Genomic DNA, 14,262 nt, shown 5'->3' with positions numbered 1-14,262 from the left:
AAAACAGTAATGGTTCATTTTAAGAGACTTTGGATTATGTGCTATGAAATGATGAAAAATTTTACTGGGAGAAAGTTGAAACTACTGATGTAAACAACTTTTCCAAATGATCTGTGTCTTGGTGCCAAAGCTCTTTTCCTTAAAGGACCAGAAGTACCATTAAGTACTTCTTTTGCGCAGTTATGTCCTGGTCAGTCCTGAGTGTTCATTGGAAGGACTGATGTTGAAGCTGAAACTCCAATACTTTGGCCACCTGATGAGAAGAACTGACTCATTGGAAAAGACCCTGATGCTGGGAAAGATTGAAGATGGGAGGAGAAGGGGATGACAGAGGATGAGATGGTTGGATGGCATCACTGACTCAATGGACATGAGTTTGGGTAAACTCGGGAGTTGGTGATGGACAGGGAGGCCTGGCGTGCTGCAGTCCATGGGGTCGCAAAGAGTCAGAAAGAGTCGGACACGACTGAGCGACTGAACTGATGCTGCCACAGTGTGACCTTGAGGCTGAGTGGTCCCAACAATAGGCATTCTCTGTACTCTGAGTCATCCTAATTATTTCACATGGTAGATACTGAATAGATAGGTATCAGGAATATATTTATATTTTTTCTTATTGGCTTCTTCTGGTTTTGATGTTCTTACCTTTGAATAGAGCTCAAGAAAATAAGAAGGAGCTTATTTATATCATATGAGTAGAAGAGTATATATCCTCCTTCGATTTTTTTCCAGTTTAAAATGAGAAAGATAATCGGGTCTCCTCAAATCATACTTAATTTGTTTCATTCTAAGACATTCATGAACTGTTAGATGTCTTAATTTTAGAATGCCATAATTTGCTTATAGCTTAGTACTACTAATATTGTATCATTTTACTTTCTTGTGAACAAAGGTCTTGCCAACCAAGGTCCATCTAGTCAAAGCTATGGTTTTTCCTGTACTCATGTATGGATGAGAGAGTTGGACTATAAAGAAAGCTGAGCACCAAAGAATTGATGCTTTTGGACTGTGGTGTTGGAGAAGACTCTTGAGAGTCCTTTGGACTGCAAGGAGTTCCAACCAGTCCATCCTAAAGGAAATCAGTCCTGAATATTCATTGGAAGGACTGATACTGAAGCTGAGATTCCAATACTTTGGCCACCTGTTGCGTAGAATTGACTCACTGGAAAAGACCCTGATGCTGGGAAAGATTGAGGGTAGGAGGAGAAGGAGAAGAGAGGATGAGATGGTTGGATGGTGTCACTGACTCAATGGATGTGAGTTTGAATAAGTTCCAGGAGTTGGTGATGGACAGGGAAGCCTGGCGTGCTGCAGTCCATGGGGTCACAAAGAGTCAGACACGACTGAGCGACTGAACTAAACTGAACTCTCTTGTGAAGAAAACGTAACGGTATTTGTTTACACACCTATTAGATTATTGAACATGAGAATTCAAATTGAAGAAGCAAGGAAGGAGGCAATAGATGCACTTACATGTTATAAAGGTGGCTAGTTATATAAAAAATATTTGACTTACCTGTAAAAATATTGTACAAGGAAATCACAGTATAAATAGCATATCTTATGACACAGAGTCAAACAAAGATGTAGTGAAAGAATGATTTGCAATTGCCAAAATAACCCAAAGGCCTCTTTGTTTCTGCTGGCAGATGCTGATATACAATTCTAATGCCTGTTAAACAGTATTTAAGCAAATATTTTATAAAACCAAGAATCATTTTTAAGTATGTCAATTACATAGGGAAACCAAGTCAAAACACCAATCTGATTGCACTGCTTAATCATCACCAAATAACATGAAAAATGTAATGTCATTGTCCTGATTTAGTGGTCATAATTATTGTTTCCCTGTGTTGCCTCCTTATTTTCTCCTATATTCTTTCCTTTATTGCGAAGAAACACCTTTAGTGAGGATAACACTAAAATAAAATTAACATAGCCAGAGCAAAGATAAATAAAATTTAAAAAGCCAACCTTTATTCCACTCTGAACAAGTTTGTGAATGTCCAAATAAGGCTCCTTGAAAATTTCTCCTTCGGGGGTAAGGATCTTCACGTAACCTTCTTTTTCCAGAATGAAGAGGCGGTGGGAGCCATCCCCACTCTGAAGGGCGCTGACAGGCTGGCGCAGCCCACTCACAACCTCCTGGATACAGAAGCAGTTGTGTTTGTGCTTTCTAAACAAATTAAAGAAAACCAGTAAGCTTTTCCTGAGATGAAGGAGGTGAGAAATGTATGTAGCATCCTTTTCAAGATATATTTCCTCTAGGAATCAATGAAGGGCTGCTGACCCAAGGTCCCAATCTGATTCTCTTAAATTCTTTTCAATGGGAAAAAAAAAAACAAAACTCAAAAAGCTTTCTATCAGAAAGCAAAGAAGAGAATCCAAACACATACGTATTTTAAATTTTTCACAAGCTCACTATCTCATCTTTCAGTGACTCCAATTAAAATCAGTGTTACTCACAGTAATTAAACCTTACAGAAAGATACTGAAAGTTCTAAGATCTATTTATAAAAGTCTGTTTAGCTAATAATAATTGTGCTGAATGTTTCTACAGTGCCATAAGCTAACAACATTCATACAATTCAAGTTTAAAACTATACTCATAAAATTCCCATGAATCATAGAGAAGCCAAGCTCATAATAGAAGATTAGTAGTCTCAGCATTAAAGATATTTAAGCGAATATGATTTTAGAGAAGCAAACTACCAAAAAGAAAAAAAAAACATCTGGAGGATATAACTGCTAGACATGAGCATAGACAGATGACTCATTGTTAAAACCACAAGGCTTGTCAGGTTTTTGTTTTTTAAGATTAAATAACATTTATCTTTATGAACCTGCTGATCTCTTCCACTTTGTCATATTCTTCCATCTGGTCCAAGTAGTTAGAGGCTGGTCCTCTGATTTGTTTTCTTGGAAAATCAGGAAAGCACAGGCCACCATCTTTTCTTGCATAGTAAAAGCAAAACTCATCAGCAGTAGTTTGAAGTAAACCTTTAAAAAATGTAAAAAGATGCCTTAGAAATATTTAATGTTATGGTAAAAACACCACATTTGAAAGACAAAATATAGGTCAAGAATTTTAAGGAATATTCTAGGAAAATATATAGACAAAAAAAAGAAAAGGAAAGAACATTGTATTTTGGTTTGGGATTTCCATTTCTTTTTAAATCAAACATTTAAAGTTGCAGTACAAGTGAAACAATATTGTATTAGATGTCTTAAAAGGCTCATATGAAATAGAGCTAATATGAACCCAGCATTAATTACACTGACTCTATTTTCAAACCTTCCCAGTTTCCAAGTGTCACACTTTCACATTCATCTGATGACTATTCAGCACTTTTTCCCCTACCATATTAATAAGTTCCTAAGAAGAACAAATGGCAGTCAAGAAAGAGACAGACCATCAAGAGCCAGTTTGGGTCTCTATTGTCACTCATACATGATTAAATGATAAATCTAGTTACTATCCCAAGGTCATACATTATATGCCACAGTAAATGACTGACTCCCTGCAATGATCAAGGCAGGAATTGATGCCAGAAACAGAGCCTCTGTATTGAAATGTGTCGGTGCCTTTTTCTTGCTCACTCACAGAAGATTATTTTTTAACACAAAAATAATCTTTAAAATATTCTTTCAATCTTCTCAAACAGAAGAGCTGACATACTACTCACTGAAAAAAAATTAATTAATATGAGCCAAAACAAAAATGCAGACTTAAAGGGATCTGAATGAAAGGACTCATTTTTTCATTTCTTACATAGTAAGAATTTTTACCAAATAAAAAGTTGAATAAGAAAGAAGATCTTATCACAAAAAAGAATTTTGACATTACTTTTACAATTTGAGTTAATAAGGTAGGTTTTTTGTGTTTTGTTTTTTGTTTTGCAGGGAGGGTGTAATGGCTAAGATTCACTTCCATATCTGACAATTTTGTTATTAAAATATGATATTGCTATCAGAATTGACTCTCAGTTCAGTTCAGTCGCTCAGTCGTGTCCGACTCTTTGCGACCCCATGAACTGCAGCATGCCAGGCCTCCCTGTCCATCACCAACTCCCGGGGTTCACGCAAACTCATATCCATTGAGTTGGTGATGCCATCCAGCCATCTCATCCTCTGTCATCCCCTTTTCCTGCTCCCAATCCCTCCCAGCATCAGAGTCTTTTCCAATGAGTCAACTCTACTGCTGTCCCAAATTCCTGCTTCTGATTTCATACCTTCAATTATGCTCAGTCCCTTGATTTTTATCTAACAAATCAAACTATTTTACTCCCAGGTAATCAGGTAATGTAGCTGAGGTTTAGAAGTTGTATAATGGATGCAAGTTTGCAAGTATTTGTAAGAAAAAGAACTTGGAATTTGGGAACAGCCAAGTGAGGCCCATCAATGGAATATGAAAGACACTAAAAAGTTGATTTTCTGTAAGCTTAACCCAAGTCCCCTCCAACCTAAAACTAACTAACCTTGGAATCTGAGGGTCCCACAGGATTAAAACATAATATATATTTTGATCTAACTTGTGGATGAAGTGGAATCTGCCTGCAATGCGGGAGACCTGGGTTTGATCACTAGGTTGGGAAAATCCCCTGGAGGAGGGCATGGCCACCCACTCCAGTATTCTTGCCTGGAGAATCCCATGGACAGAGGAGCCTGGCAGGTTGTAGTCCATGGGGTCGCAAAGAGTCGGACATGACTGAGCAACGAAGCACAGAATTGGGAGACATCTTATCTTTGGGAAGCAGGTGAGTAAGAGATGTCATTGGGGGTGTGTGTGTGTGTGTGTGTGTATATTGTGGGGATGGGCAGAATAAGGAGCCATGGTAGCTGGGAAGGGTGCTCCCTGGAAGTGTGTGTGTGTGTGTGTGTGTGTGTGTGTGTGTGTGTGTGGTGGGGGATGGGCAGAATAAGGAGCCATGGCAGCTGGGAAGGGTGCTCCCTGGGAGGGGTAAGGCAGCTGGAAGGAGGTTATCTTTCTTTGAAAAATCCAGGGATTAGAAATTGAGGAGAGCAATGAAGGCTGCAACAGCATTTACTTATCTTCAGCAATTTACTGTTTGTAAGAAATTAAGTTTTCTCTTCCATTCTTTAATGGCTAAGCATCCGAGGAAAACTGCACAGTGGTGTTAAATAATTCTGTCTGAGGTAAAAAGAAGAGAAGGAAAACTGAGTTGCTAAATCAAACTTTTTCCAGTTTTGGCCCAGATGTTTTGGGGAGCTAGATGTTTTATATATAAATACAGATATAGATCTGTAGATAGAGATATATATTTACCTTTAGGCAGGAAGTTCTCTATGCCAATATGATGCATGCAGGAAGACTGCTATACTATGGATATATTTATAACTGAATATGTGAAGGAGAAATTTACAATTTAAAACAAATTTTAAAAATTTTGTTTTACCTGTAGGGGTCACACATAAATTTCAAAGTACGACTCAGAGAACATTTTGAGTTCATTTTTTAAAAATAATCTGTTTTTCAACATTATAGTCTGCAAACCCATACCATTTTAAGGGGAAATAAGAGAATAATCCCAGTGGCTGATTGCATTTTGTAAGGAATTATTAGCTGGGGACAAATATGAGGAAATGAGAAATGGTTTTCAAATGAAACATCTGAAGATCAATGAGTGCAGATTCATAAACTCTGACACTCCAGAGATATTATGCTCTCTTAGCAAATTAAACAAAACCAGAATGCTACCAATGAATTATTCTGAGATTTTTACAGTATTAAAGGCAAACTGAACAATCTAAGTGGGAAGAAGGGAGCCAACTTAGAGGACTTTTACATAAAAATATGGGCATTTTCTGACCATTATGATAATATGAATGGAAACATCTAATACTTTTATTAGTACTTTATCTTAAATGATCTGATTTTATAGACAGTGATGAATAAGATATATTTTCTGTGAAGAGCTAAAAGGGGATCTGGTTTTGGGACACTGGGCTAACATTTATTTCCTGGGAAGATACAACTTAGCAAATGGTACCCTTCTGTTTAAAAGGAGACCCTGAAGAGCATTTTACTGAAGGCGTGCAGCTCACCCTGATTATCATCATGTATCAGGTCCACCAGTGATGTGAGTACACTGATGATTCCAGCAGCTGTAATGGTTTTATAACTCCTGATAATTTATCAAATGTTGGGAACTATAACTCTTCTCCTGTCTTACTATACCACAAAGCACCCTGTAAAATACTGGACGTGTAAATAAATATTCTCTATGCAGTTTTCTAAGCTCTAGCTTTTCCCTAAGCAAGTACACCAGAGAAAAGCTACTTTTCCTCATTCTCTCTGCTGTTTATATTGATGAGGAAAAAATGGAAAAACCCCACCATCTGTAAGGCTTGGACTGGAAAGCATTTTCGAGCAGAGGAGGTAGATCTGGGTGTATTAATCCATCCATTCTGGCTTGCTCTCTGGGGCACTAATGAGACACAAGTGTAAGATATCTGACTAGGGGTCAGGAGTGGCTGTGGACTTGAGAAACTCAGTGGAATCAAATCCATGACCTTGGCCTCTTTAGCAATGGGATTAAACCAGTTGAACTAATTGTGTACAAACAGTTCACACAACCCTCATCTACAGCTGAGAGATGATAGTCCGAGAGTGATAAAAATCATTATGGTAATGAGTATAAATGTAAAGGAAGAAGCAAAACCCCAGAGGTACCCTTTCATGTCCTCTCCACATAGTGTACTTATTAGGTCATCATTTAGTGAACAGCAGAGCATCTCTTCTGTTCATCGTAATTCAGGCAGAAGAAGAGACCTATGGTATTGAGAAAGGAGTTCCTATGGGTTGTTTTTTTTTTTTTAATGAAATTTGGGGATTTTTTAGAAGCTTTAAGAATTTATCTCCCTCACTAAATTCACAGCTGGAGAATATGATCAATAAAGCTCCAGTATATCTTTACTGCAGTGATTTTTAACTTCTTTATTTTTTGTGGAAATAAGCAGACCATGAATTTTTCTGAATTAAAGTTTCTAGAAAGTTGCTGTCTTTTGGGCAGAAGTGTATTGCAGAGTGAAAGGCACTTTCTTAAAGCTGTGGGGGTAAAGCAAAGGGATAGATCATTTATGTGTTTAATTCTTCATGTATTGTGCCATGGGAGAAGAAATGAAGATGTCTCTGGAATTATTTTCTCTCTTTCAACCCTTCTCAGCAGTCCTTAAGGTCCCTTCCTCTACATGTTTTTGATGTGCAAAAAGATGAGGCTGATGAGGACAGGTTAAAAAAAAACAAACAGAATCACAAAGCAGCTGTTTTTCACAATGTTGAATTTCAGAGAAGAGCAAACCATGACATTAAATAGACTTAAGAAGGTGAAAATATTACAAAGTCGCTTTTTGAGCAATTTCTGAAAAAGGAGTGCTCTAGAATTCTAAAGAGCCTTCTGTGTTGGGGGCCAGGGCCAAGGGGAAGGTTGTCATCTGATTTATCATACTTTAGGAAATGGTAACCTGTGTGCCAAGGATCAGCCTGGCTAACAAATTGATCGACACAAACAGTGTGTTGTTACAGCTTACTTTGGGGACACGTATTTAGAGCGATTATTAGCATTTGATGGATGCAGAGGAATCCCCTCTGTTTCGCTGCTAATGCCTGCTGGCCCAGCCCTGAAAATCACCCTGGCCGCTCCACCCACCACTGGAGTGCAGCTTTCATCTGGTTATCTTTCAAGGCAGCCTGGGTGGCCACCAAAAGCACTTGACATCTTGATGCACTTCAGCAGTTTTACATATATACAAACTTTGGAGAAAAATAAATTTGTCGTTCGTCACCACATATGTTGATCTGGGGAGCAAGGTGCTTACAGTTTGGCTCCTGAGCTGTTTGCTGGGCTCTCTCTTTCAGGGGATATTGCTTTTTGTTGTTTGTTTTGGAAGCTAAAATAACTTCAAATAAAGGAAGCAGCCCACAGATGAGTCTCTCAATTCAGCCTAGTGGTATTTATCTCGAGGAGATAAAAACACTGAGTGTCAGTATCATTTTCAGTTTAGAGTGGTAAAGGCAAGCCTTCCAGACTGGAAGTTTGCAGCAAACCTTGATGGGACCTAATCTGTTATCACTTCTCGGCAGGCCATCTAGGCAACCGTGACCTATTCTACTTTGCTTTGGGGAATGTGATAAAGAGGAAGAAACAGCTGGTTTAAGGCAAACCTTAGAAACATGTCTGTAGTTTATAAAGTCAATAATAATATTTTCACATTGAATGGGTTTAGATACATGTTATGGTACACCAAAGGAAGCAAGCAACCCTAGTCAAAATGTTTTCTTAGGCTATTAAGAGCACTCTATAAAAAAAAAAAATACAAAAACTACACGTTTCTGGGTCAGAGAAAAAAGTAAAATGTGCATAGCAGTTTAAAAAAAATTGTTCAAGTGCATCCTACAGTTCTTAAAAGCTTGTCTTTTACTTCAATGCCATTGAGTTTTAGAAACTGTTAGCATCAGTAGATTTGTTTGTTACACTAACTAAACAGAATCTGTCTTATTAAATTCTTTTCTACCTCTGTGTTGATTCTTCCAACTAAAGCAACAACCACCAGGGTTTACAAGCCTCACATGGTAAAATTAATCAGTGCCCAAGAACTTATACGTTTATTAGGGTCCAAAATATGACCATGTATATCTGGGACATGATAAGCTTAAGAACTTGAACTTTATCTCGTCTATAAGTTTCTCATTGTATACAACCGGATTAAGGCGTTTAACTTCTGAGGCTACCAGGTAGCTCAGTGGTAAAGAAGCCACCTATTAATGTAGGAGACTTGAGTTTGACCTTTGGGTCGGGAGGATCCCCTGGAGAAGGAAATGGCAATCCACTCCAGTATTCTTGCCTGAGAAATCCCATGGACAGAAGAGCCTGGCGGGCCACAGTCCACGGGGTTGCAAAGAATCGGACATGACTGAGCACACACACACACACACACACACACACACACACACGAGGCTCAATTTTCCTCATCTGTCAAAGGGACACAACTAGAACTTTCCTATCTCCCTCACAGGCTTTATGAGAGGCAATCAGTCATTATATGTAAAAGTACTTTCTAAGGTGTTACGTTAAGGGGGGCTTTCAAATTATACTTTATTTAAGGAAATACCTTTAAAGTCAGTGGACAAACTGCACTTACATATCAACTGTGTGGAAGGAGAGGTTGTCTTGATAGTGACACTGATGAGTAAAGACACCAATGAGAAATCTGTATCAATAATCCAGCATGTGTCAAGATTACTAACTGTATTATCAGTTTAACAAGAAATGTAAAACACTTCAACAAAACAATGTACTGTTTGTAGGGTGAAAGGACAGTTATCCTTTTAGCAGCAATACAAGGTTACAAGTTTTTAACAGTTAATTACGAGGTAAAAATAGATATTTTGAAAGGAAAGGCAAGATAAATTTTACACCCTTGTAAAGCAAGCGTTTGGGCTTCCCTGGTGGCTCAGTGGTAAAGAACCTGCCTGCCAATATCTTGAGAGCTGGGTTCGATTCCCGGGTCAGGAAGATCCCCTGGAGAAGGAAATGGCAACCCACTTCAATATTCTTGCCTAGGAAACCCCATGGACAGAGAAACCTGGCGGGCTATAGTACAGGGGTCGCAAAGAGTCGGATGCGACTAAGCAACTAAACAACGCCAACAAAGCAAGTGTTTAGGAACAACTATCTTGGAAAGCTATTCTGCAGTAGTTGATTTCACTTCATCATTTTTTTTTTTTTACCTGGAATATGGCCTCGGCAAGTATAAAAGAATTCTTTGCAATAGTCTTTGCAGAGCAAGGGAAGTACCAGATCTCTTTCCAAGGCTTCTCTCTCAGGTGAGTAGAACAGGCTCTGAGAATGTGGAGAGCAAACGGCACACTTGATTTCCTCCAGTAACTTCCCGCATTCTGTGTTGTTGGTAACAGAAAATATCTGAAAGCCAGAAATTAGAAAAAGACTTCTGTTTAGTTCTACGAAGTTAGGTTTAGTTATGTTTTTTTTTTTTTGGGGGGGGGGTCATCATAGAAAGAGAAAAGTTCATTTAAGCCAATGCTGTGCTCTGCAAAGAATCACCAAGTCACAATACAGAACACCTTTATAAGGACGCAAGCACAGTCTCTTGGCTTCCCAGGTGGCTCTGGTGGCAAAGAACCTGCTTGCCAATGCAGGTAAGAGATGCGGGTAAGAGAAACGGGTTTGATTCCTGGGTCAGGAAGATTCTCTGAAGGAGGGCATGGCAACCCACTCCAGTATTCTTGTCTGGAAAATCCCCTGGACAGAGGAGCCCGGCGGGCTACAGTCCAAAGGGTTGCAAAGAGTTGGACACGACTGAAGTGACTTAGGCAGTCTCTTGGGTTGGGATGGGAGGGCGAAGGGTAAGGAAGCACAGATGGGCTTCTTACTCTTGTAAATCAGTCTGTTTGTCCTTCAGGTGTGAAAAGTTAAATGTCAATTATATTTAAGACTCCTTAACTCTTTTTCTCACCCTGCCTTAAAGTATATACTGACTGACATTTAATTTGAAGACTCCAAATATCTTTATCCAACTCTATGTAAAGCAACTTTTTAACACGTGGCTTTTTTGTATCTTGGGTAAAAATCTCTTTCATTCCTGGAATGCCTAATGAGATTCTCAAAGATGTTATTTAAACAATATTGTTCTCATTTGAATTAATTTACAATCTACAGATTGCCTAGGGAAAGTTTTCTAAAGCGTGGGAAATATCTTCTTTTCATGTTCTACAAAAATAATACCTGAAGCTGAGTAAAACAGGTTTAAGACCAACTTTTATTATTTTTTATATCTTAGCCAGGAAAAATTTTCTAACTAGCTCCTCAGGTATATGTACGAATAAACACAAGACTTCAGTAAAAGTGCTTTTGTATAGTATTTAATGAGTTTTAATGAAAAAGGGGCATATTATTATGTCTTTTATATCAATAAGACTAATTTGACAGCTACTGATTCACTGAGGTTAGCAATTTGTAGGTAAAATAGATCTCAGTGTTTAGAACTAACTCCAAAACTGATTTCAGGACCTCCTCTAAAAAGCAGAATATTAGCACAATATTTGATTCATGAAATATAGTACTGTCAAATTAAGCATTGATTTTTCATATTAAAAACACCATAATGAGGTAGAATTTCATACAAAAACTTCCCAAGTTTTCCCAGTTTATATAACTACGTTTACACTTATTTCTTTAGAACTATGAACTGAAATCAACATTTTAAACTCTAGATCACTGCTTAAAGCAAGTATTTCATCTCAAGTTGAGGTTCTAATTTGGGTAAACTGAGTGACTCATATGGCTTCTGTTTTTTTAGGATAAAGATATTCTAGGTGATCACAAAATTTGGATCTGAAAGAGCAAAGCAACTAGAAGGAAAAAAAAAGCTGCACACAAGGCATGCTGAAATTTTAGCATGTAGTAATTAAAAGTCCAATAGAGGCTACCCTGTTTCAGAAAAAAAAAAAACATGTGTGTACATATATGTATATGATGAGTTGTAACTATCTACAATATTCAGAACCTTTATTAATAATTACAATTATGCTTACATTTGTATCATTTTATTTAAATGACAATTGCTTAAATGGTTAAAGGTTTCTAAAAGGAAACATAGAACAGACACTTAGAATTTGCATTCCAAGAATGTTTTAAATGTCTTTTATTGTCCATACTCTGTCAGACCTCACCAGATCTATTCAATATTAATACTGTTCAACTTTGTTCTGTTTGTTTATCACATGGCCGTCCAGTAAGAACAAAACAACTGCAGGATGCTGAGGCCACCTCTTTTGCTGGCTGACAAACTGGAATGTAATTACCTTTGGTTTTATGGAGAATATGCAAGCTTAGACTTTTCATAGTTGAAACAAAATGATCCCCATACACACTCCCAGCTGCTATCCAGGAAGAGCTTGATTTTAGTGCCTAAAGAATTTTGTCTTTTACAATTTTTGGAATGTGTCCTGGCCACAAGGTCTCTCATCAAAAGTTTCAGAAATAGGATTCAATAAATTATCTGAAATCAAGTATAATATTATTCTTTGTAAAGTTTCACGCTGTCCCGGCCCAGCAGGATGGGAACATTTTGCTCTGTGTGGGGTCTGCAGTGTAAATACCTATTTGAAGATAGATAGAGCCATCATTCTGGCTTTGGTTTCAATGAACCAATAGTCCTACTGAAGTCAATTAAACTGACTCAGCCCAAGCTGCAATGCTGTTTTAGACAGATGAGTGCTGGTGTGTGTAGGGTACTTTTTTTCTTTTTCTTCTTCTTTTTTTTTGCCTATGTGTCTGTGTCTATACAGGGCCTTAACTTTATGTCTGACAGTGTCATCAATCTTAAGAAGAAATTTAAGCTAATTTCCTGTTTCAATTTTTAAAAGCCATATATGAAACCATCAAATTATAGTGGTTTAAACTAAATATACTTTGGAAATCACGTAAAACTTCGAAACATTATTACAGTGTGCCTAGTAACGACTGTGGCTGTTGCTGACTAATTTATAACATCTGGCAGGTCATCCTTGAATCTTTAGCCACATGAAAGTAAAAATCCATAGAAGGAAGGTAAGATAAATCCTGGAATACGCAGTGAAGCCTGGCCTACAACTACAGCTTATCAACAAATAGTAAAGCGGGTGACAGAGACCTTCTGTATTTCTCTTTATTTATCAAGTAACTGAACAAAGAGGATAAAAAGGCACGCACATGGGTTCGATGAGGGGACAAAAGGGGAAAATACAGGACAGTATATTAAGATGATGCCTGAAGATCACTTGGAACACAAAAAGTTATTTCTAAAAATCATATGCCTACAAGGTTGTTCAGCTGTTGGATAGAACACATGCGTCTCTGGACTGTAGTGCTGGATTATGTCATTAAAGAGTTCAGTTTCAATTTTAGGCTAATATGTAAATAGATCATTGTACTAAGGCAGCTGTTAAAGGGACCCCAGGATGAGTTATTTGTTTAGTTGGATGTGTTCAACAATAGCCTTTGTCCCTGAAAGAGCCAGAGCAAACAAATGATTGTAAAAGGGCACACTTGAAAACAATTACTTTTCACCCATTCCTTGACAGCTTTGGCTGTGAAACCACCCAAGGTAGAGAGAGCTTCTATGCCTCTGTGGCTACAAGTTAAGTTTTAGAAATGGGGGTATTTCAGTTGGTTGCAGATTCAATTTGGCTAATGGGAATTAGATCTTTTTAGCATCTTGTATTTAGAAGCTGCAAAAATATTGCTAAGACAACATAACTTTCTAGATTTTGGCAGTACTTATTTGTAACAGTAGTTAACCATCTCGTTACAGTTCACAAAACTACTAAAATATACAAAGAAAGGAAAATACAAAATAACTGATGAGAATAATACTGTGGCTAAGACTTGAATTCAATTACATTTAATAGTTCCTTACATATTAAAGAAAATGGGTTAGCCTGGAAACTGGACTTAATTGCCCAGCTAAGCATGATCAATATTCTCTACCTAATTTGCTACTATCTGTCTATGAAGTTTCTTCCTTTAGAAAAATGCTACTCCTGTAGTTTCATGAAAATTTGCAGAAATCTTTCTGGGGAATTTTTTTTTTTTTTTATAAACAAAAAAGGACCCTTTAAAATAGCCATCATCTCTCCTGTACACACATTATGAAATAAGACCCTAACATACATTATAAGCCAGGAAGGCTTAGGGGAAAAAAGGGAAACACAGAAGTTTATTATAAAATAACATGTTTTAAAAACTATTAAAACTTGAGAACGAACATGGTTTGAGAATGCATATGCAGAACCATGTTACATCTCTGATTTGAACAATTTAAGTATTGTTGATTTATAAGCCACTTGTAATGGAACCAGCCAAAGTCTCGTGTACCAACTTTAATTCAGACACGTTTTCCACATGAGTAGGGGTTTGTTGGAGATTGGAAGCACGTAAAACAGAAGGAATGTGGATCGCTAACGTGGCAGATTGCTTCCTAAAGAATGATTTCTTTAAAAAAAAAATTATATAACTTCTCTTAAGGGTTATAACTCTACGCCCAGCCCCCCATCCCTCCCCCAGCTCCCCATTACACTTAGCCAAGAAAAAGTTGTCATTCCTCCTGTACCTGGCTGAGTTCAGTATTGCAGGGGTCTGCGGATCATTGGTATACTCATACATATATCGCACATGGGGAGGCTTCATGGCAAATATTTCTAAATCTTTATCTGAATCTCCTGGTTCTGTCCAGCTCCTG

The 14,262-nt window shown here is 37.7% G+C and overlaps 1 protein-coding gene across 1 annotated transcript in view; it reads right to left on the bottom strand.

Annotated features, from left to right (window-relative positions):
• The window catches only part of LOC102407049 (hedgehog interacting protein), a 113,793-nt gene that overhangs the window by 97,610 nt on the left and 1,921 nt on the right, over positions 1-14,262 (bottom strand). The window contains exons 2-4 of the mRNA XM_006063792.3: positions 9,752-9,944; positions 2,844-3,000; positions 1,975-2,176 (exon numbers count right to left, since the gene is read on the bottom strand). Coding sequence (XP_006063854.2) covers positions 1,975-2,176; positions 2,844-3,000; positions 9,752-9,944 — 552 coding nt within the window. The remainder of the gene's footprint in view (positions 1-1,974; positions 2,177-2,843; positions 3,001-9,751; positions 9,945-14,262) is intronic.

This window comes from Bubalus bubalis, chromosome 17 (assembly GCF_019923935.1).
Source record: "Bubalus bubalis isolate 160015118507 breed Murrah chromosome 17, NDDB_SH_1, whole genome shotgun sequence".
In the NCBI taxonomy this organism is placed as follows: domain Eukaryota; kingdom Metazoa; phylum Chordata; class Mammalia; order Artiodactyla; family Bovidae; genus Bubalus; species Bubalus bubalis.
The sequence above is the reverse complement of the archived record's forward strand: the minus strand, read 5'-3'. Positions and strand labels throughout refer to the sequence as shown.